Here is a 24,728-nt window from a genome sequence, read left to right on the forward strand (position 1 = left end):
GATCCAAAAAAAGAAACCATTAGCACATTTTAATTTGCTTTCCAAAGCAAATTAATTCACTCTGAACAGATTCATCATAAGTAATACAATCTAAACATACAAATATTTAATATACACAAAAGGAAAGCTTGTGTAACTGAAATGCAAATTAGTGTAATGAAATTTGGAATGTTAAAAAAAGGAAAAAATAGTAACGATTTCACCTGGATAATTATTTAAAGTTAAAAAGTTATGGTTCACACCCATTATGGATCAATTTGTTTAGCCATGCGTGACCCAGTGGATGTGAATTAATTTACACGTCGGCAGCAGAACAAAAATGATGTGGCTCTTTGAACTGCCCATTGTTTATATTATTATTATTTATGGTAGTACTATTAAAAGCACAAATACCATAAAATTCTAAACTTGTTGCTGTTGTAACAGCAATTAAGGAAAACAATAGATCAGTAGCGCTACATTGTAGAGAGTAAATTCAACTTCTACATACAACTGCGATCTATAAAAATTTGTTTTGAGAAAACTAAAGAAAGGCCATTGTTAAAAACATTTAGTAGACTAGTAATGACACTCACGCTATCTACAAAACATTATTAGAACTATTACAAAGTAAAATAAAAGCAGATCGCTTTTGCAACTTGACCTTATCGTGCCTCTGTGCATGGTGAGATATTTCATCAGTGATCCACAATGGGTTAAACATATTGTTCCAATAAAAATATATTTGTTATATTTTATTATTTCAACTTAAATTTAGTGTAAATTAACACTTATAATTAATGCCTCTCTCAATGTCTTACAAATGTTATTAAGACTACATATTTTATAAATAAATCTTATTCTACTCAGGAGAGTATGGTTAAAACATTATAAAACAGAGTTTAGCATTCATACCTATCATTTTATGCATAGCAGCCTGCAAGGGATCACCACGAGCAGTCTGTTTTGCAGAAGGGGGAGACAAGGCCGATGAAGGGTCTGCTACAGCTGCCAGTTTGGTAATGTAGTTCAAAGCAGCTGTCTTTACTCTCAAATTGGGAGTTTGGGTAGGATCTGTTAAAAATCTCAGAAGCGAGGCCATTTGCAACTCATGGGGAAATGACTCCCTGCACCCACAATTTTGCATTAATCACAATTTCAATATAGCACAAAATATAGATAGTAATAAACAAGCACAAAACAAAAACAAAACCATACAAAACAATAAACAAAGTAAGGCTCCGCTAACATTTAAAATATAATCCTCAATGTGAATCATGCACTTATGTGTAATAATGAGAAAACTGAGCAAAAGTTGCTTGACTTATTAAAAGGAAGCCATTTGTCTTCTTATCTACTGTTATCTCAATAACCAATCATCATAGACAGCACTGTTGATAGAATACTAGATGCCCTTATTTCCCTTCAGTATGTCAGATTTTTTGGAGTAATGTAACTCAAAAAACCATCTTGGACTCCTCTTATAATGATTTGAGACAAAGAATCAATTGGAAAACATCAAGAGTTTTATTTTTATCACGAAGAGTGATTAATTTTGTATTATTTCATTTGGTCAAAATTTAATATTTTAAAAAATTATTCTGTGTATTTTCAATTATGGGATAATTTTTGGGAAAGTGGCTGAGATCTTCTTGAAGCTTCCAAGACCACTTAAATATGGTATTTATATTTATTGGTTACTAAATATTAATACCATAATATGTTAACAGGTTTGTCTGTATTTAACGGTTGATATTTATTGATATATTATTTACGTAATTGATATACACAAAAACCTTATATGTTCTATTGTGTAAAATAATTATTTTGAAGATTGATACAATTAAAGCCTGTGAGAGTTTCAATTCATACTCCTAGTAGGGGCCGATTGGTTATTTAAAAAAATAAACTTCTACGAAATTGTTTTATTGACAGTATTATTATTATTATTATTATTCCTACCTTACTTTTCAAAATAACCACCAATTAGTTCTAAAAATTTAGTGCTGCATTAACCTCTTTAAACACTGCATAGAAGCTTGTCAATAGGGAATTGAACCGGTTTGTAATGTTAAGTCTTGAGTTACTCGTTGTTTTGAAACTGCCATACCCCAAATTACGTTCTCAAATGCAAGAAGAGGAAATAGTCACTAGGTTTAAGGTCAGGACTGTATGGAGGATAATCAAAATATTGAATTTCTTTACAGGTTAAGTAAGGTAGCAGTGAAATGACATACATGAAGGAACACGTTGAACAACAATTTCTGCATCGTCGATTTTGGACTGCATACTTCAGTTTGAAGTGTTTTGTAGTACCATGAAATGAACCAAAATCCCAACAAAGAGTAGCCATAATTTATCGACTTAAGTGAAAAGATTGCATTATTTGTTTTTGTTTGGGTAGTACTGACTTGTTTAGATTCTATGTGTTACAATATCCAAGTGTCATCACACATATAACAATAGTCAGTAGCAACAAATAACACTCTTCTACTGATGGGAGAAAATCACTCTCGCAATCATTGCAATTTATAATCAAAGGCTGGAAAATAACTACTAAACGAACCAACAACTGCTGTGTCTTTGTAAGCTTGAATTAACTCAAGAGTTACACTAGGTGTTATGTTTGATTACTGTTCATTAATTACCATTTCTTTAAATTAAGAAGGTTAAAAAAGAAAACATAGGTTTGCAGACACACAAAAACATAACATAAAACACAACACTACAGATATTCTCTCCCCAGGAGTGATATCAATTACTGCTAAAAAATTTCCCAATGGTGAGTGTGCTGGATATATTTAAATCTATTTCGGGAACTCTTTGACTCTACCTTGTATATTTCATATGTAATCCAACTGAAGTGCCATTTCAAAAAATTAAGAAAAATCTAAATGATCTGCTAGAATAGATTACACACTGCTTACAACAAAGACACAACTCAGAAGTGATAGTCATTGGAAAAAACCAAATCTTGGAAATTGATTCAGTCTCGTTTTTATCAATGTAGCATCTGCTACATAAGCAATTTAAAATTTATTTATTAAATATTTATGGCAGAAATCATATGAGAAAATATTTTAGAATTTAATTAGTGATGTCAAAGTATAGGTAAATTAAACTATGTAATTTCTCAAGAAAGGGTCTGCGGATGTAGGATGTAGTGTGAGTTAGCAGGTATTTCTGGTAGTATAGTTTGTGAACCTTATTACAATAGGGGTAGTTTGAAGATTACTTTGTTCTCTCTGACCTTGTGATTGGATAGTTGGGTCAAAGGCTTGTTTTTAGTTAGCTGGTTTACTGGAAGGGGAGGTATAAATAGCTACAACATGTGATTCTCAGCGTCTTTTTGGAGTGTTATTTTGCGGTTAATTTAGTTAGTGGTTTGCGTCTTTATAGTTCTTTTACCTATCTGTGAGGGATTTTGTGTATGTAGCTCTTTCATGGTCAAATTACGATTTTCATATGGGAGTTTTGCTGTTTACTAATGGTAGCTTTCTTTTACAGGGATATTGTATACATTTTTATACATAAGGGAAATAAGGAGATTTACGGTAATGGAGCTATGAATCGTACGAGCGTACAAGTGGTGTCACGAGTTTCAAAATGGCCGTACTTCCGTGCATGACGATCAGAGGAGCGGAAGTCCGTCAACTGTGACTGACGAACTTGTGGAAAAAATCGAGAATGCGGTCCGTGACGATCGCAGATTGACGTTCGATGAACTTTCTGAGATGTTTCTGCAAATCTCCAGATCCCTGATACACGAAAACAATCACAGAAACTCTCGGATATCGGAAATTGTCTGCGAGGTGGATCCCAAAAGAGCTGACAGAACAGCACAAATTGAATCGAGTGCAGAGCTCCAGAGTTTTTGGAACGTTACGAACTCGAAGGCAATAATTTTCTCTATTCTATTGTCACTAGACACGAAACTTGGGTTGCCCACTACACGCCTGAAACTAAGAGGCAGTCTAAACAGTTTTCACCTCAAATTTCAACCGGAGTTTTCCCCTCACAACGAGGTAGAGAATGACGGCGCGAATTTCGCACTTGGCGGGAGATACGATTGACATTTATCGCGAGAGATGCTACTGTGTCCAACACACTAACCTCGGATTGGTCTCATTTTGAAGGGGAGGATTCAGACTACGCGGCAGTGTTGCCAACATGTCGAAAAAGTGTTCAATTTGTTCAACTGCTAATTAATAAACAGATTTTAAAGTGATTTGAGAAAGCATTCTCCTGTCTATCTACCCCAACATAATTATAATAAATTAATTAATTTATATAATTAATGAATATAATTAATTAATTTTTAAACTAGATAATTAAGTGCAATGAAACTAATTAAAACATTAAGTAAAGGGATTTTGTGAAACTTTTGAATCTATCTACAGTCAAGACAAAAAAAAGTACTCATAGAAGAGTATTGATTTCGGGAACTTTTTTGACTCTACCTCATATATTTAATTCTCATACTCCACCTGAAGCACCATTTCAAAAATTTAAGAAAAACAAAGATTATCTGCTGATATAAAATAGATTACACACTGCCTACAACAAAGACGACATTCATAAGTGGTGGTCATTGGAAAAACCGAATCTTGGAAATTTATTGTCTTGTTTTTTTTAAGTTTAAAAGGACTCATAGAAGTGTATCACCTGAAACTCTAACAAAACATGGATATTTTCCACAGTATCTCTAAGGAAAGCTTTGTTTATTTGAAAATATTCCTACCTCTGCACTCTATCCTGTCTCACTGCTCTAGGATAAATTCCTTGTTGACTACAAAGGAGATATTGTTTGAGACCTTAACATAAAAAATGAAAAGTTTTCTAGCACCTTGAGGTAAGTGGTGGTTACTAAAAGAAAACATCTCAGTGACTTATTCAGCTTTATTACTGTCCATTTTGATTCAAAGGACTCCTAGAGGAGCATAATCAGGGACTTTCACAGGAATAGGCAAATTTCACATAATATCTCTTGAATTAAGCTACTCTATCCACTCTCATGCTTAGGATAGATTTTATTTTTGTTTTCAATAGGGACATTATTCCAAAACTAAACCTTGAGTAACAAAATATATTAAAATATAAATAACTGAGGCAAAGTATACCTATAACCTATAATTATTTTAAATATACAAGAAGAAAACAAACTAAATACAAAATTCATTTAAACACAAATATAGCAGATGTAAATTATGCAAATGATCAAAATCTTTTGCAGAAACAAACTGCCACAGCAAAAATGAATAGTACCCAAAATTTCCCATATTTATATATTGGGTAATACAATATTTAAGCCAGTACTGAATAGACGTTGTCAGTTGCCAGCTCTATGGTTAAATATTATAGTGCACTTATTAATTAATTACATAGTTTTATGAAACATGGAGTTTAAGTGTAAGGAATATTGATGAAGTTAGCAATCACATTGTTTCTTTTGGCAAAGCAAACATTGTGATACAATTTAATATTAATAGGAACATGTAATTTGGAAATGGTTGACAAGATTCTTTTTACAGTGAAAAGGAATGTTCATACCTGACTATATCAAGAGTCCTTTGAATTTTGCTTTGAATGGAACCAAGCAGATCAGCTCCCAGCTTATTAAGTAGTCTAGTAAGAAGAACATAGAGCCAAGAGTTAAGATCGGCCCGATGGACGGCCATTAACTCATTTAACGCATCTAAAAATAAACTGAAGACCTGTAAAAACCAAATTTAGAATTAAACCTCGTTATAGTCAACAACCATTTTCTGTTGCAATGGTTCAAATAATTTGTAAATAAAATAAAAAAATAAAGAAAAAAATAATATTTTTACTTCTTTTTTCCAATAATGCAGTTTATACAGTTAAGAAATCATATACAGTGTGTAAAAAAGTCCTGCACAGGCTTGATAATTTTTGAACTATTACAGGCAAAGCATTAAAACTTGGTACATCATTACTGCACTTATAAATCTACTTTTTGAAGTAACTACCATTATTTTGTCATGTCAGGGCCTGCGAGGAGTTAGAGGGAAATCTTAAATTAGAGCATAGGTCGAGTAGTACATTAAATTAAAGGTCTCTATTAGTAGAGTACAATGCTGCAAATCTGACCTGAAAAGATTCACTCTTTAAGTCAGACAAGGTACTTCCATTTTCTTCATCTGTCTCTCTTTATGGGTGTTTTATTTCAATAATTTTAAAATTATTGTGAACTTAAATATTATAACTCATCTGACTTTAATCACAAATTCTAAAAGTAATTCAAGAATAACAAATTTCCTACCCATTTAGGAGGAAAATATTAAAAGGCAAGTATGGGTCAAGCAGAAGCAGTCACTGCCATAAATTTGATAATTATTAGCCTTAGTATAACTGTGTCAATAATCAGCAACAAACCGTCCCCTTAAGAAATTTCAAAACACTTGTTTACAAACCCAAATTTAAAAGAAGCAAAATTTCACATGTTTTGTGTACATAAATTAAAAGGTAACAATAATCAATAATTTGAAAATACATAAGTTCTATTTATACATCGTGGTTGGATAAAAAATAACATGTACATGCACATACACAAAAACACAGGTAGTTTGAAATCAAAATTTAAGTCATTTCAGTTAACTGGATTATTAGTGGTTTACAAGAATCCAGAATGTTACTGCCATTGATATTTTAAAAGAAATAGGCATTGTAAAGTCAATTAAAAATTAAGTATTAAGTAATTTGACAAATTCTTTATTTCACTATCAGACTTTCATTGGATTTTAAAAAGTGAAATTTTAGATCTGAAAATCATAAAATTCTTGTAACATTACAAAATTGTGCATAAACAAATTTTTAGCAATTAATTCAAGAATAATAATAAAAGATGTTTTGCAATTTCAACTAATGGCAGTATATGGCTGACCAACCTAAAAATAATAAATATAAATATATGACAAGGAAAACAACTAAACAAATTAATTATATGCCTGTTTACCATTGCTCTTGCATGTGTAATATAAGGCTCCCAGTTGAAATTCAACAATAGTATTAAGCATTTAGGTGGTTTAAAATTATTATTTAATAAATAATCTTAGTTACTGCTGGTAAATCAACCTAGTGTACAGAATAAATTGATAATGTAAGAACAATAGGTTTTTAAGTGTTTTAAGTGTAATGTTAGGCTTAAAAAATCTATGTATACTAGTCCACTATTTCCCATGTGGCAATAATTAAAATATGAAAAAAATCTTACTAGCTACAACACAAAATGGTGACCCACAGAAACAGCGTTTGTGACAGTGCTATACCATACCCACAATTACTTGTTATAACAAAATTTGTAATATTTTTTCCTACATGGAATAAGACGTATATGTTAGTCTTGAATTACTTACAAAGACTACTTGTTTGTACATTTGTTACATTGAATAATGTTTCTTTCTCAAAGAATTAAATCAAACTATTTTTCTGTAAAATGCAATTGTCAGATTTCAAATCACAACAGAAAGATTGCTAGTGTATTGCAATTATATTTTTAGGTACTCTGCACATTTTAACTCAGTGCTTATGCATATCTTTATTCAGCCAATACCAGGAAGCGTACGTTTGGGCAACACATCCTGATATTCATTATGGTTTAATTATAGTACATAAACTGAACAATAATCTGATAAAACAGTGTTTGGAAAAGTTTTAACTGTAGAGACATTCTTTTAAAAAATCCTCAAAGGGAAACTGTATAACTGCTTGTAGAATTTAGAAAAAAGTACCGCAAAAGTGGACTCATAAAAAGTACCGTTAAATCTTCATCTTCTACACGACCAACCAAGCCAAGCCTCTTTGGCCTTCTTCTACCTCGTTGTACCTGCTGATAAAAATGTGTACTTGTTAAAATTATTGCATGTACAGAATAATTTATTATTGAAAAATAAACAATAGTATTTTATAACACCACTAAACAAAAATTGGGGCTTTGTAAAATTAAAAAATAACAATTAGTTTGAAAAAAACCTTAAATAAAGTATATATTTACCACATATGTTTTGGTGAATATACTATTTCTAAATTCAATATAACAATTAGCTTATAAGAACTTATAACATTATTTTTAGACACAATAGTACATAATTAATTCACAAGATGTTGTAAAGGATGTTAAACATACCAAATACAAAATTAAGGAGAATAAAATATATCAATAGATTCATTTATCCGAGTAGCAAATTTCTAAGTAAGTCACAGTTTTATTGGTCCGAGTACCAAATGTCCAAGAAGAATGGAAACACAGTTTCATAGCTCCTGAGCGGCAAATGTCTGAGTAGATAGATACAAGGTGCAACTATGAACCGGCTTGGCCACTCTACATACAGAAATGCAGTTACCGTAGCACTAATGATATTTTTAAGTCATACCTTTTTTGATCTGTTATATCTATTGTAAAAAAGACACAGTTTTCTATTTAAGGTTGATATACTATAAATTAAACCAGTCTTCAATAAAATATGGATTAACTTTCTTTTTGGAGAAAAAGGAACAACAAAATAAAAATAATAGTTATTCTTATGCAGGATGATAAACGAGGGAGTATGCAATAGCGAAATGAAAAGACAGTGTTGGTTTTTTAAATATAATACTAATGTAAGTGATTACTAACTGTGAGCCCCCATTGCAAGTTTTGAATTGAACAAAACAATTTGACAAAAAATGTTAATAAAAAAAATGTTTAGTAATGCTTTTTTATTTATGTAATATGTGTGATATCTTAGACAAAAAACTTACAATACTAAAAATAAAAAAGGCTTTGTAATAATTTTTTAATATTTCAACAGATTACCGCTTTAAAACAGGATAAAAAAGATAGTGTATGCACACAGAGAGTTCAAGTAAACATACCATTTTTAATATCAGCTGAACTATTCTCTAAATTTCAATCTATATTTATCCTGTAATTTTTATACTCCTTAGTATATTATAACATTTTTTATAAGTGGCATTACACATTTAAATAACAAATTATTCAGGAAAGTATTCTAATAAGTTAAAATTAAATTTAAAACAATTTAGTTGTACATATATAATTTAAATTCAAATTAAGTATATAGATTATACATTTTGTTTTACATTATTTAGACAGATAATATCATATTTAACCAAAAGGTAATTATGACTAAGTATATTGATAAGATTGTTCTAATTGGGAGAATCTTCTAGTATTTCAGAAATCCATTTTCATGAGTAAAAACTACTAAATATTTTGTTTTGTGCCAATTTGTATTGTGAAACCAATTTGTCATCTTGCCTGTTGGTCGAAGACCGATGGTTATTCATCCTAATATGTAAGGCATTTATCTGTGGTCTCTTGCTGTCAATAGACAACAGGATAACAACTACAATGGAAGGCGTTTTCATTCGTATCGCTGCTGTCTTGTGACCAAAAACAGACACATTTGTATGTGGTTGCAAAAATTGGTAATGCCACATTGCATGCCCAGCTCACATCTCACTATCATATGGCACATGTGGTTTGCGCCACCAACAGAAATTTGTTGCCCAGTTACTAGTAAAACAGAACTAACACAATTTATGGTGGTTTACAATGTAATATTTTAGTTCAGATTTTTAGGTACCTAAATAGTCTTACTTATTAGCAATGTAGCCTCCAAAGGATCTTAGAAAAAACAATAATAATAATACAACAGTAATACCAATAACAATTTTAAAAGTGTTATTGGTATTACAAATTTCTTAGTATTTGACATGGTTTCAATCGCTCAATCTGTGTTGGATTCAAGAATTTTCAAGAATAATAATTTTTTAATTTGTTTAATAATTTGGGATACTGGTATATATATATATATATATATATATATATATATATATATATATATATATATATATATATATATATATACAGTAGAGTCCCGATAGTTCGAGTCTCGATAGTCCGAGGTTCCGTTAAATCCGAGCCAACACATGTAAAAAAATAAAATGTGATATTGACATATTTGTACAACACACTCGAGCGCATGTCTGTAAACTGAGTGCTAGGCTACTTGGAGAAGCCGGCAGCCTGACTCATCAGTGCCACTTCATTTGCACCGCCCCACCCCCACCCTATTGTCAAGGCCACGGAACATCGCGCCCCGTATTGTCTAAAAATAAATCAGTTCGTTGCTCATCACGTTCGACTGCGGTACGGTTGTTCTAGATTACGATCGCAGTGCGCTTACCCGTCTGTTATTTACAACGTACAGTACTTGTTGTCTAAATATTAAGTTTTAGTAAAAAAGTATTTTCTGAAGTGTTTATGTGTTCATTGTACAGTGAACTATGAGTTCAAAAAGTAAAAGAAAGTTTGTACCGATAAAAACAAAACTAGAAGCTCTTAAAAGACTTGATAAAGGTGAAACGTTAAAAAAATTAGCTGCCGAGTACGGAGTTGGTGAAGTGACAGTTGGTGACTGGCGAAGGAATCGCGATAAAATTGAAAAATTTGCATCAGAAAAGTGCTCGGAAAAGTGTACTAATGAGCGGAAGAAAGTCTATGAAGAAAGCAGAGTATGAAAAAACTAGCGAGGCCCTATTTTTATGGTTTTGTCAACAAAGAAACAAAGGTTGTCCTATTTCCGGACCTATTTTACAGGAAAAGGCATTGTACTTTCGCAATGAAATCAATGAAGGTGAGGAAGATTTTACGGCAAGTGTAGGATGGCTTGACCGTTGGAAAAAACGTTAAGGCGTGAGGCAGTTAGAAATTTGTGGGGAGAAACTTTCGGCGGATTCCGAGGCAGTTGTTCAGTTCTGTGAAAAGTTAAAAAATCTTATTAAAAGTGAAAATTTAACACCTGATCAGATTTACAACTGTGATGAAACTGGTTTGAATTTTAAAACTTTGCCATCAAAAACTCTAGCTTCACGGGAGGAAATAGCTGCTCCGGGTCACAAAAAAAGCAAAGAGAGACTGACTGTGCTAGCCGCTTCAAACGCGTCGGGAAGCCATAAATTAAAACTAACTGTCATTGGCAAGTCTGCTAAGCCTCGTGCGTTTAAAAACATGTCTATTTCAACGCTTCCAGCAACTTATACAAACCAAAAAAACGCATGGATGGACAAACAAATTTTTAAAAACTGGTTTTTTAGTGAGTTTGTTCCTGAAACCAAAAAGTTTTTGAAGAAAAGCAACCTACCCTCTAAAGCCATCTTAACACTTGATAACGCAGGATCACACCCAGATGAAGGGGAACTGCAATGCGATGGCATACGTACGATGTTTTTGCCACCGAACGTGACCAGCCTCATTCAGCCTATGGACCAAGGCGTACTTGAAACTTTGAAAAAAAAGTACAGACGCCGTCTGTTGCAATCAATGTTTCAAACAATTGAAGGAGAGGCAACCATAAAAGATTTCCTGAAAAAAGTCACAATCAAGGATGTTATTTATTGGATCGCTGAAGCTTGGAGCGAAATTAAACCAGAAAAAATCCAGAAATCATGGAAGAAAATCGGAGTGTGTAAAATTGAAAATGATGATGAAGATGACGATCTACCGTTAATAAATTTAATAAACAGACTTCCTGGTTGCAATGGGACAAATCAAACTGATATTGGAGAGTGGATGAGTAGGGACGAACAGTTAGAGACAACAGACGACACCATAGTTGAGATGGTCACAGACATGACAGCTGACGGGAGTGACGAAGAAGAAAGTGTGCAGGAGACAGACCCGGCAATGACTCACAGCGACGGCTACGCGGCACTGGATGCGGCCCTGCGCTACGTAGAGCAGCAAGCAGAGGCGACAGCGGCAGACACGTTATTGCTTCGGCGGTGGAGAGACATGGCTGCCCGCAAACGCTGCAGTGTGGTGAAACAAAAAACTCTAGACAGTTTTTTTAAGTAAACATTGCATCTTTGGACCTCTGTAAGTAATTTCTTAATGCTGGTATTTGTAATAAAAGCATATTTCTTTTGTTTGCCTTCAGTTCTAATTATAACCCAATTTTTCTCAAAGTGTTCCGTATAATTCGAGTTCTTCACAATTCGAGGTACATTCGGTCCCATTCACCTCGGATTACCGGGACTCTACTGTATAGAGAGAGAGAGAGAGATAAAACAGCATTTAGATTTTGTTTGCTCATATTTGTAACAACAATTGTTTTTAATTTATTTATTTTGAAATAATGTTCATTGCTTAAGTACTTCTTGAGAAGTTACCTACATTATTTGGTAATTTTGGCCAACAAGACATGGTTATGGTTTTTGCCCCTCTCAAAATAGGAAAATAATAGTTTTGTTCTCAATGTTATATAACAACTTATTTTTATTAAAATTAAATTTGGAACTTTTTTAAATTTTGAAATTATGACTACTTCAGTTTCAAAAACATACATATGTCAAGTATTTAAAAGAGAATCAAAACAATTTTGACCTCCTAATCAACAGTCTATTTTTTTCAATACAAAGTATTAAGTATTTCAGATTGTTTACATCATAGAACATGGTTTTATGAACAATTGGATACTTAATACACAATAGTTGAAAACATTTTTATTTAAAAAGTAAGACTTAAGAAGGCTAAGTTATATGTTTGAAAATGGTCCCGCATTTTAAAGTGATAATTTGGAGGGCTAGGAGTTGTTGCCTTTATATTTAATTTTAACATACCATCACGCAGTGAGCTTGAAGGCATTTTCAGTTATTTATTGAAGTGAAATTTGGAATATGTTCACAAAACTATGCACAATTGAGAGATGCATTCTACACCTGGAACTTAAAAAACTGCAAATTTATAGTGTTTAAAATATTTTATTGATTAAATAATTATCTTATCTAAAAATGAATGAATCTTATCTTTAGTTTGTCTCATTCACTACAATACTTCTACACACTCAAGTACACTGCACACTATACCTGTGTGATATAGGGATTATACAATATATTATGCTTACGTTTGAGTCAAGGTGTGCCAATACAGTTGGACCTAATTCTCATGGTCCATTGTAAATATATTGTACAACCTACTACATATTATATTGTATAGTCTGACCTGCTTCACACAAGTCTGGGCTGGAGCGCATGCCATATGAGCATAGAATTTGTAACATCCTTTTCCTCCTTGTAATGGTTTCTCGCAAAACTGTGTTCTTTTTTAAAGCTTAAGCAAACTTAACAGCTCTTGAAAAAACTCATTATTCATAACAAGATACTCACAGATGTACAAATCATTCTCATCAGTACACATTAGGTAATTAATCAAATAAATATCTGTAAATAAATTTCTGTTACGCCATTATTAGCATTCTCCATGGTTGTTTTATTGTTTAACAACATAATTTATGTTAACCCTTCGTTAATGGATGGAGATAGTATATCCAGTTAGGGCTATATCTGCAAAACCATACTAAATTATATTTTTTGTTTATATTTAATACCATATTGATTTCAGAGGTAATTTGTTTTGTGTTTGGTACAGTGCAGTACAATATTCATGCATGCCTTTACCTTGTGATAAAAACATGAAACAATTATTTTGTGCTAATTTACTATAGCAAACTAAACTTTACATTAAAGAGGTAAGAAAAATTTGCTTCTACAAAGTTTTTTCTCCGAGGTTAAAAATTTTCGACGTACTTTGCCAACTTTCGACTGTCCATGAAGGGTGAAGGGTTTATGACAATAGACAATTTTCTTTATTTACATATTCATAAAATTGTTCTACAAACAAGCAAACCAAATGGAAACTTGCACATATTACTTATTATAGCTACTCACTACAGTCGCTTATTCTTTATATGTTATTTTGAGTCAGTAAAAGTTAATTTAATCCATTAATTGGACAACTTTTCGAGTTTTAGTCTGAAACTGACAGTTTCAACAAAAGTTTTAAATTTTTTGAAATGAAGACATAGAAGATTAAATGAAATACTCACCACATAGGTAGACATTTAACCTACAAGTTAGAGGACAGTAACATGTGGTGGAAGTTTCAAAACTAGGCGGTGTTGTCCAACATAATGAATAAGAATCTGATAACGTGACTATTAAAATTTTTGTGTTATTATGTATTTTTAATTGCTTTTTATTTGCTGTTAACTTTTAAATCCGCATGAAGTTTTTCCTTCAACGGCTTTCTCCTATAGCTTTTTCTACTATATCTAATCACAGTTGAACAAATAGTGGTGACCACCCCAATCGTAGAGGTGAAGAAAAGAGGTTGTAATGTATATTTCTACATCAGCATGTAATTTCATTTAAAGAAGATTACATTTTAAGGCCAACAAGCTGTAACATTCACTACCTAGTTAATAATCATACTTACTATTTGAAGAGCAAGGTAGATGATGTGAACTAACTTATGCTTCTAATCTAGTCATGCCTTGAGTGCAAATTATTGCTCAAAATGAGTACAGATTAGATCTTTCTGTTGTATTTCTAATAAACCCAGAACATCTGTAAATACTTACTTGACTCTCATTCACAGAAATGATGACATAAGATATTATGAATTATTCATTAAATAAAACTTCATGTTATGGATATATTAATATATGTTTGACACGAATTTATCTTTTGATCCATTTAAAGTATGATATTTTCTTTAGTATAAAGCAATACATGTTTTTATCATTTAAAAAAAATTTAAAACAAAAATATAGTCCTAATATCTATTTAAACATGTTTGTTCGTAACCAATTTATTTGTAAAAACAAATTAATATTTTCCATGAAATCCAAATATTAATTTTTGTCTTTTTTATTTGTATATGTGCAACAAATGTGTTATTTTATACATTTTTATACTGTTATAAGTTCTATTTGTGGATACGATCATATTATTCTGATAAGCTTACTTTTGTGTGGCTATCCATGAACATTCTGGTGAATATATCAGTAACTCTTTTCAGCTCTGCTGGATTGAGGGTGTTACCAGCCTGCAAATAAACCTGCAGACCGACTAGTCCTTCTTTCCTGTCGCACCAATGTATGCTTTCACAGTTCAAAATTATTTCGTTGATATCCTGCAACATTCAAAAAATTTGTTTATTCCATTCACACGTACAAGCAATTTTCCATTTTATATTAATTTCTTAACTGCTGGCTTACTAAAGTAATGTTGAGACGTCACTGCGGAGATATTTTGCTACTTGCAAGCACAATCAGTTTAAAACACTTTAATATTAAATACAAATGCTACAGCACTGAAAGTACTGGTTATGTTTGAAGGTAGACTCAAATCCAGTTCTGAAATCTTAACTCGAGATTAAAAAACTCCTGGTTTTAGACTCATTTTCATCTTCTTTAGATGGCTTCATCACAAATGTCTGAGAACTATTTGTATTGATACTGAAAAATAGCATGTGATCCTTAGTTGTGCGACGGTTTACTAAAACTACTAACCAGACAGCGAGTTTGTAAATTTACAGGTATAGCAGTGAGGATTTGGCATACAAAAATGTATGTATCCACACATTTACAGCACAAGGGGTCAAAACACACACAAAATATTTTGAATAAGTAAAGTCTTATTGTATAAATATTTTTTAAATTATTTAAAGCAAACAAAATTATTAAAAACTGATCTTAAATATATTTGTAAAGTTAAATATAATTAAAACTAAGTATTAGAAGCAATTGCAAGACAAAACTTAATATGATTAAGCTAAATTAATATGATTATGCTGTGACAAAACGTAAAAAACTTGTAAAGGTAAAATGCAACCAAGAATGCAGCCAACTAACACATCAAAACACAAGCAAAGATTATTAAGAAAATTGATCTTCTCTGGTGATAAAAAGATGCGTTTTTTCATTCCGTGATTTCTATGGTTACATAGTAAATTTATTTACTATGTAACCATAGAAACAAGGAGGAGTACACCACACCACATGTCGCGTAACAGGCTTCCCTGAGGTTGCATGCAAACTTTTAAATTTTTGGCTCATTTCATTCTTGAGAAGTCCAGCGGACAGATACAGAAATTTGTAGATCCCCTCCCGCAGAAAAAGGAGATATTGTGTCAGCCTACTGAGTACTGTTTTTCGCTTCAATGATGCTCAGCCAGATTCCATAGAAAGACATGCACCATCATCAAACTTTGTGTTGCTAATATATAAGTGAAACTTCATGCAAAATTTCAAGTCCATTGGTCAGTTCTTTTTTGAGATATTGCCCGGACAGACAGACAGACAAAAGTGAAATTTTTCCAGTCCTACAAGTAATAGGCTTTGCTAAAGTTCAGATAATACTTTATTTTAGAAACGTGTTAGTACTGGTTGATACTATTACTGGTTCATTCCTTATTCAACCAAAAGTTCCAGTTTTTATTAAAACTTTTAAACTTTAAACCTCTTATAAAAAACACTATTTTCATGCCTAGTTATATTTCTGACCATAAATCACTACCTACCAAACATTACTTAACATTTGTCTTAACAACAATGTAAATTTTTAAATAAATAATTCCATTTGTAATGCAAAATAAAAATCAACCTAATATACTTTACAAACATTATTATACAGGGTTAGGCACAGACCACTTATCCGTGATGGATAGCTGAACCGAGAAACCTACCTTCTGCGCTTTAACGAAAAACCTCATATTTCGACCCCAAAGAAAATAAATTTTAACACCCCAAAATAGCATTTGGGATATTTTGATCATGGTAATAGTATCATTTTAAGTGTCCTATTCCACTGATCATTTTGAAAAAGTTTTAATGTATTTAAATTTTTTTAACAGAATGGTCCAAAATGTCAAAGTTATACTGTTTTATAGTTTTTCTTTTTTAATGTTATTACCTCATAAATGTTTTTTTTCAAGCTATTCTTATAGGATATTAGAATAGTAAATGCAAACCCTCCTTGAAATTAACAAGACTTCAAACATTTCTATTTTTTAGAACTAATCGATTTGCATGATCCTTCCAGAGCTAAACGAAGAGTAATAATCCAAAATAGTTAACATTGCATTCAGCACCTTCAAGAGATGTTGCTAACTAAAAATAACCTTGACATGCTCTAGTACCATAATTTCCCTGACCTTTCATGGATTCATTAAGCTGTTCTTATTACAGTGAAAATAAAATATATATTTTTAGTTTGATAAGATCTGTCAGTAATGTCAATATTGTTTTACTTTTCATAAACAGTGCTCCAATCAATCAATCAATCAATCAATCAATCTTTATTCACATATACATTGAGTACAGTGGTGCGTCAACAATTATTAATTAATACATCTAAATTTAATAATTAAAAACATGAGAAGAAAAAAAAAAAAAAAAAAAAATACATCTTTATATTGTTTCTTTGTTATCTTGGTGTTTGATTTCTCCAGTCCAGGAATTCTTGAATTGAATATACAGATCTGTCCTAAGAGCCAGTTCCTCAGTGAAGTCTTCAATTTTTCTTCTGGCAGTCTCCTCAGTTCTTCAGGCAACTGGTTGTAGAAGGCAGCGCCGCTGTATGAGGGCTTCTTCTTAACGAGACTGAGGTGGTGTGCTTCAAGTAGGAAGTTGCGTCTATGCCTTGTGTTATAGTTTATGCTGGTCTCCCATCCTGGTTTGTCCTGATTTCACTACGTAGAGGATTGCCTCAAGTATGTAGAGGGAACTATTGTCATTATCTTGAGTTCCTTAAAGGCATCTCTGCAGGTTTCACGCAGCCTAGTCCATTCAGTGTTCTTATGGCTCTTTTTTTGAATTACAAGTACTGTTTGGAGGTTTGTACTACTTGTTCCACCCCAGGCCAATAGTCCATATCGTAGATTTGACTCGAACAAAGAGTAATAGGCAGTTAGGGCTGTTTTTTTATCACTAATCTGTATCATTCTTCTAATAACAAAGAGGTTGGAATTTAACTTCTTGCAGAGCTGTTTTATATGGCCTGTCCATGAAAGGTTGTTGTCCAATGTTATTCCTAAATATGCATTCGAGTCTACCGTTTTAATGTCTGGCAATCCTTGGTGTTGGTTTGGAGTTGGTGTGAAAATAAGTTGATGGGTTTTTTGTCTTCATTTAAAACTAAGTCATTATGATAACAGTACTGCTGCTTTGCCATGTTGTAAGCTATATGTGAGTTTATTTCCATTTGTTCTTTATCTTTGGCTGTAGTGATCAATGCTGTATCGTCAGCAAACATGACTGTTTTCACAAAATTCTTCAAGGTATTGTGGGAAGTCATTTGTTAACAGGATGTAAGAGGATAGGGCCCAAGAACGGATCCCTGTGGTACACCTCTATTCAATGGTAGATTTCAGATTTAATTTTGCGTAGGACATAATTTTCTTTGTAAGTAATCTCTACCAGTTTGTTTTCCTGTTTCCAAGGTAGCTTTCAAACCATTGAGCTTCTTTTTCCAGTGACACCAAGAGATTTGAGCTTTTCAATTATCAGTTTGTGATCCAGAGTGTCAAATGCTTTACACTGAAGTCAAGCAAGATGGTCGAAGCTATGTGTCCTTGTTCTAGTTTGTCTATGATGCTTTCGATAAGTTGTGTGACTGCACTTGTTGTTGACCTGTTCTCAATAAAGCCATGTTGCCTTTGGGTAAGAAGATTATGAATCTCTTAAATGTTTTAAGAGTCTATTCAAAACAGCTCGTTCAAGGATTTTTGAAAAATTTGAGACCATGATATTGGACGGTAGCTGGCTGCCTCTGTAATTTGGCCCCTTTTTATAGTTAGGGTAGACTTTAGTTGTTTTTAGGCTGCTGGGAAAAATACCTTCATTTAAGGATTTTGTTTATTAGGTTCGTAAGTGGATGGTAAGTTCACTTTTGCAATATTTAATTAGTTTTAGAGGTCATATCATCTATGCCGGCTGATGTTTTAGGCTTCATTATGTCAATTATTTTGCTTATTTTTCCTCTTCAGTGGTATTTGAGAATTGAAAGTTTTGAACTGCGTTGTTGTTTGTGAGATTTATTATTTTACGTTGTTTTTCATTTTTATTTTGTTCAAGTGTTCTTTCTGCAATTGTTGCAAAAAGCAATTTAGGTAATTGGCAATCTTTTCAGGTGATTTGCAGAGAGCTCCTTCAACATTCATTTTCTCAAGATATGCGTTTCCACATTTTTCTTTTCTTTCTTTCCTGATTTATTACCCTCCACAAAGCCTTTGACTTATTTGGTGCTTGCTCTATGAAATCCGCATTGTGTTTTTTCCTTAGATCTTTTAGCTTAAGATCATAGTCTTTCTTTCTAAGAGCTGTGACTTCTTTATCAATTGCATTTCCAGTAATGTTTGTCTGTTTAGTGCTTCTAAGTAGGATCTTTTAGATCTTCGCTTTCAGCGTCCCATAGTCATTTTGCTTTTGCTTTCTTTTTCTTTATTGTTTTATATGGGCATACAGAGTCTAGTGTAATATTTTTATGACACTGTCTAGAGCTGAAAAAGCACTTTCCGTGTTTTCTTTAGATGTGACATCTGAACCAATTTTGTGTTGCTAATAGGGCTCTTAATCTCTTCCATATTATGTTTATTTATGACCCTTTCCTTTGACCCCGTTGCTGTATGGTTTTCCATGTCTGTCATTATACTACATACTTGTGCTGTATGATCTGACAGCCCTGTTTTTCTATCACACAGTTTTGTTATCTGTTCTGTAGTTAAGTTTGTGCATATAGTGTCAATCGAAGTCTGGCTGTGGTGTGAAATTCTTGTGGGGGGTAGTTCTAGTCTGTTTATGTTGAACCCTCCTAGAGCTTCTATTACTTTTTGATTTTCATGGCTGTCAATCAAGCTATCCACATTTATGTCACCCATTATGACTATCGGGCTATTCAAATTGTGAATGTTGTCCAATTCTGTTGAGATTGTGTCTAACGTATTTTCCAAGTTGGAGTGTGGTGGTCTGTAGACTCCCATCAGGTATAAGTTGCATTTTTTTAGATTTATTTTCAGCAAGATAGATTCACATACCATTTTCTGTTTTTCTGAGTCGGAAATGGAAACTATACTGACCCTGCATTTGAATTCCCATGTTCCTGAATATTGCCACCCCTCCCTTCCTGTGTTGTGTTCTAGAGAAGCCTCCAATGAATTTATATTCTGGTATTCTGATATTTTCCAAAATTTCACTACTGAGTCCATGTTCCGTTACAATGACAATATCCGTTTTTTTGACTGTGCAGAAAATGGGTCAATCGTTCAATTTTGTTTTTTTAGACCATCTATGTTTTGGTGGATTATTTTGATTTTCCAGTATATAGTACACAAATACACAGCTTTTAATACTAATTTTGTATGATTTCAATTAATATATATCAATAAATGTCTTCAAGGTATAGTACGACTGTCCCCTGTCTCTTAGCTGCTTTCTGCTGAAAAGTCAAAGTTACATGTTTTGGAAGATCCACATCTACACTATTTTCTACTTTTAGCAATACTTTTTTATACACACACACACACACACAAAAACACTATCAAAGTAAAAAAATTGATAGAGAAAGAAAACTAATTATATATGTAAATAATAGTAAAAAGTCATATATTTGATTTTTTAATGTTGAATTATTACAGCTTTAAAAGTCCAGTTAAGAAGAAATTTAAAACTAAGATGACATGAGTTATTACTATAAGTAAGCAAATAGGCAAAAATCAGCTTGTGGAACAACAGACACTGAACTCAAAGCAAAAAACATCATAAACACAAACAGACAAGAAACCAAATAATGGAATTATTAGTTAGAAATGTTAAAGCCTTAACTTATGCAGAAGCTAAGAAGCAGTGTTTATAAGCTTATTGTGAATCAGTGTAAACTTCCATAACACAAATCTAACCTCAAAAATAGTTTGTATAAACCATCAACACATTAATGGTTACAATTGTATATTCTGGTAATGTTAATTTCCATATTTCACCCAGACAAGATTTTATAACTATCCTTATAGATAATTTATTTCAATCACAAACAATGTTCATAGCTATCATTTGAAGGATTATTGAAATGAGTACAAATTAATTAATAAAAGAGTGTAGCATTGAAAGTGAGAAGTACTCACAATTATTTCTGCTTTGATGAACTTGTAGTAAATAAAAAAAGTCCACCATTCCAAATATGCAATGAATTTAATTATCAGAGGGTTCAGATATTTGCATATGCACGCACGCACACACACACACACACGTGCGCGCGCACACACACATACACACACACAAAATACTCAGCTCGCTATACATTTTCGGATTTTACACCTAAGTTGGATAAAAATTCTTCTATTTTTTCAATCTGCAACCAAACTATGGCACTTTGTATTTTTTGTTATTTCTAAAATGGATTGACTTTTTCTGAACCAATAAACGAATTACCATCAAATTTCTCAGATTTACAGATGTAGGCACTGTGAGTATGTAAAATAAATTGTGTTTTGTTCATCCCTTTTAAAACCAGACAAAACAAAAAAAAATTAATTCAATTAAATTTTAATTTGATATTGAATATTCCATATGCATAAATATGAGTAATATAGTTTAAATAATTAAGAAATTTATATTAATCCCAACTTAATATTTAATTTCATATAATTATTAAATATATCAACCTTCTTTCTAATAAGAGAAAGAAAGAAGGTTGAATTAACAATTATGACATACAGTACTTTCTAATCCAACATGAGTCGGACCCAAACATTTATAACCAACCAGCAGTTTTGTAACTCTCCATAAATAGACATTACACTGTGTGCACGCACATGTGTGTGTGTTTTTGTGCACATGCAATCTGATAAGACACTTCACCATTCATAGATAGACAAAACTGACTAAATATTTAACATCTAACTTAAAAAAAAAAAAAAAACACATTGGCAGAAGCGATTTGGCAAGAAGAGCTTACCAATGTGAAATTTAATGCTTTTTCCATAACAATGGAACACAAAAATAGAGCATAAAGATAAAATATTTCTTACTCACTGAATAATTTGTCAACCACCGGAATGGAGAACTGATGTTTAAATTTTGAAATATTCAGTGTTGCCACATTTCAGAGACAAAACTATTATAGAGGTTGCATTTTTACAAATTAATGCTTATATATGTATATATATATATATATATATATATATATATATATACCGGGTGTCCCACAAAGAGGTTTAAACGTTTGATTTTATATTACTTGCCCAATTATACACAGACAATTTTGAAATTCTACACAATTCATTAAATAGGTTTTAAAAATATTCTGAGAAAATTTCAGCTCTCTAGAAATTGTTGAAACAAAATGGTGGCATTTAGAAAAACTATACTTTAAAACAGCATTTTTGGTATTGGAAAATGATTTATTGTCATATTCTAGAGAAATAAAACATTTCAATCAGAAAATTAGAACATAGCCTATTAAAAATCCTACAATTAAAGTCCACAATAACTTGGACTGTAATCCATCTACAGCAACACACTGATAACAGCGCTTAACAAATGAATCATAAGCTCTTACAAAGATATCCTGCAGTATCTGGAGAAGTTCCTCTTCAATTGATTGTTTTAATTCCTAATCATTATTCAAGCTACAAGTATATACTTGTTCCTTTAAGTCAAATCAAAATCAAGTCAGATTTTTATTGCCGGAACATTCTATAATGCATGGCAAAAGTCAATTTTTTACTTGCTAGAATTAAGTAACCCCATAGAAAGAAATCACGCACAGTTACATCTGGGGATCGGGGTGGCCAATCTAAAAAACCACTTCCACGACCAATCAAACGGCCATGAAGGTTGTCATTTAGTAATTGCTTGACAGAATTTGCGAAATGAGGAGGAGCACCATCTTGTTGGAAGATTGCTTGATCCACTTCTAGAACCATAAAATAAGGCAAGACTTGTTCATTTAAAACCTGTTCATACCTATTCCCAGTCATTGTACTGTCTGAAATGTCGTAAGATAACACCCCATTACAACTGATAGCTGCCCAAACAGTAATTCGTTTTGATTTGAGTAGAGTCTGTTCAAGAATGTGTGGATTACCGGTGTTGGATTAATTACAATTACGCCTACTTACAGCATCATTGTGGTAGAAAGTTGACTTGTCTGAAATGCCAATTAGGATCTAGCTCATGAAACTCAAATATACAACAAAATTCAACTCTCCTGTCCGGATCATCTTCAAGAAGATTATGGATTTGGTGACTTTTGTAAAATTTAATTTAGATTTTCTTAATTATTCTCTATACTGAAGGCTTTGGAACACCAGTTTCAAGTTCAACCTTCCTCAGTGATTTCGGTTTACCTGGAGAGCGGAGCATTGATATTCATACTAGTATTTCTCTTTCCTCATTTGATCCTGTAGAGAACTTTTTTATGACACTTGGTCAATAAGTTTTATAAACATTACAGAAAAAAAAATAGAAAAGTTGTTGTTTTTCACACGGGGTGGTCATTTTCAATATCTAGTGTGAAAATTACCACACATTTCGCGCTACGTGCGTGCAGTAGTCTAGGACTCAGCACTTGAGCATCTGTGATTCTCGCATCTCAACTCAGCTTGAATACAGGTGCGTTTCGTTTCTCAGATGCACCTAAATGGTGAAACTATTTTAAATTATTCCTTATTCCACTAATGATATCGACAATTTGTGCTGGAATGAACGGATGCATTTAAAAAATACGAATTTTAGGTCTTGGTTATGACACAAGCAACTGGGGCTGTAGGGGCGTTCAAAGATAAGGTTTGTTTAACAATGAGCATAAAAGCAGATAAATTTGCCGCTTATATCATCACATTAGACCTCTTACTATTAATCTGCCCACAGGAGTGGTTCACACGTGCGAGAACTGCACAAACCTAATCTTAGCAATTCGCAGCGATTGCTCCTGCTGTGATTTAGAGCAATTTCAAAACACCGATAGAACAGATATAAAAGTTGTTGGTTGCTACAGTGAAATCGCAAGACCATTTTAGGCAGCCATTTTAGCCTTCTTTAAATGTGCATACCGGTGTGTTCGACGTAGAACTGTTTGTAGAAGAAATTATGAGCAATCTAACCACCTTGGACATTACCATTAATAATGTTTCGTAGCACTAAATATTATTAAGTTTATTAATTGTCGCTAAAATAAATATTTGTTTTATAAAAGCATAAAATGTTCCATATCAAAAGTGGTAACGCTACACTAAAATGTAGAAAAATACTAAATACAAAATTGACATGTTTAAAAAAAAACTGAAAATAGTAAATTAATTATTCCTGCAGTCAAGTAGAATCGTAATACCATTACTAAAAATGTATAAAGGTGAATGTTAAAACAACAAATATTTATAAAAAAACAAAAAATAGGGCCCATAGATGATGATTGATTATTTTCTTTCCTATGTCCCTAGTAGGTATTTTAATATTAACAACAGTTATTATTAAACAGTTTTAGTAGATACTATTTAAACCAGATTATGAATCGGATTAAATGTGGGAGAAAATAATTTACTATTTATAGCCAACTAAAAAAGTAGTTAAATTTTTTATTAATTTACTTAATTACATGTTAAGCTAGAATAAAGTAAGAAGTTTATATTTCAGCAATATCTTTCACAGCAAACTAAATAACATTTTATCATACCAAATTTGTACCTAAATTTAGGTGTAATTTTGACATACTTTCCTTAATAAAATAACCAAATCATTAACTTTTCTTGCCATGCAAAACTATTAGCACTGGTGAGTAAATCTATTTATAAAGTATTACAATTTTAAAATAAATAACAAAAAAATTTCAAGTAAAAATTTATTAAAAAATACGGATATATTTTCTAAGCTGATCTATCTTATTATAAG

The 24,728-nt window shown here is 32.1% G+C and overlaps 1 protein-coding gene across 8 annotated transcripts in view; it reads right to left on the minus strand.

The window, feature by feature from the left end:
- Window positions 1–24,728, minus strand: part of LOC124369236 (CLIP-associating protein 2) — a 192,551-nt gene that overhangs the window by 36,340 nt on the left and 131,483 nt on the right. For 7 of the 8 annotated variants that reach the window (XM_046827116.1, XM_046827120.1, XM_046827121.1 and 4 more), the window contains 4 exons: window positions 14,810–14,977; window positions 7,757–7,828; window positions 5,530–5,693; window positions 895–1,106 (listed from right to left, as the gene is read on the minus strand). In XM_046827116.1, the coding sequence (XP_046683072.1) occupies window positions 895–1,106; window positions 5,530–5,693; window positions 7,757–7,828; window positions 14,810–14,977 (616 nt within the window). The remainder of the gene's footprint in view (window positions 1–894; window positions 1,107–5,529; window positions 5,694–7,756; window positions 7,829–14,809; window positions 14,978–24,728) is intronic. The other variant, XM_046827118.1, reaches the window with a different exon arrangement.

The sequence above is a fragment of the Homalodisca vitripennis genome, chromosome X, assembly GCF_021130785.1.
Source record: "Homalodisca vitripennis isolate AUS2020 chromosome X, UT_GWSS_2.1, whole genome shotgun sequence".
In the NCBI taxonomy this organism is placed as follows: domain Eukaryota; kingdom Metazoa; phylum Arthropoda; class Insecta; order Hemiptera; family Cicadellidae; genus Homalodisca; species Homalodisca vitripennis.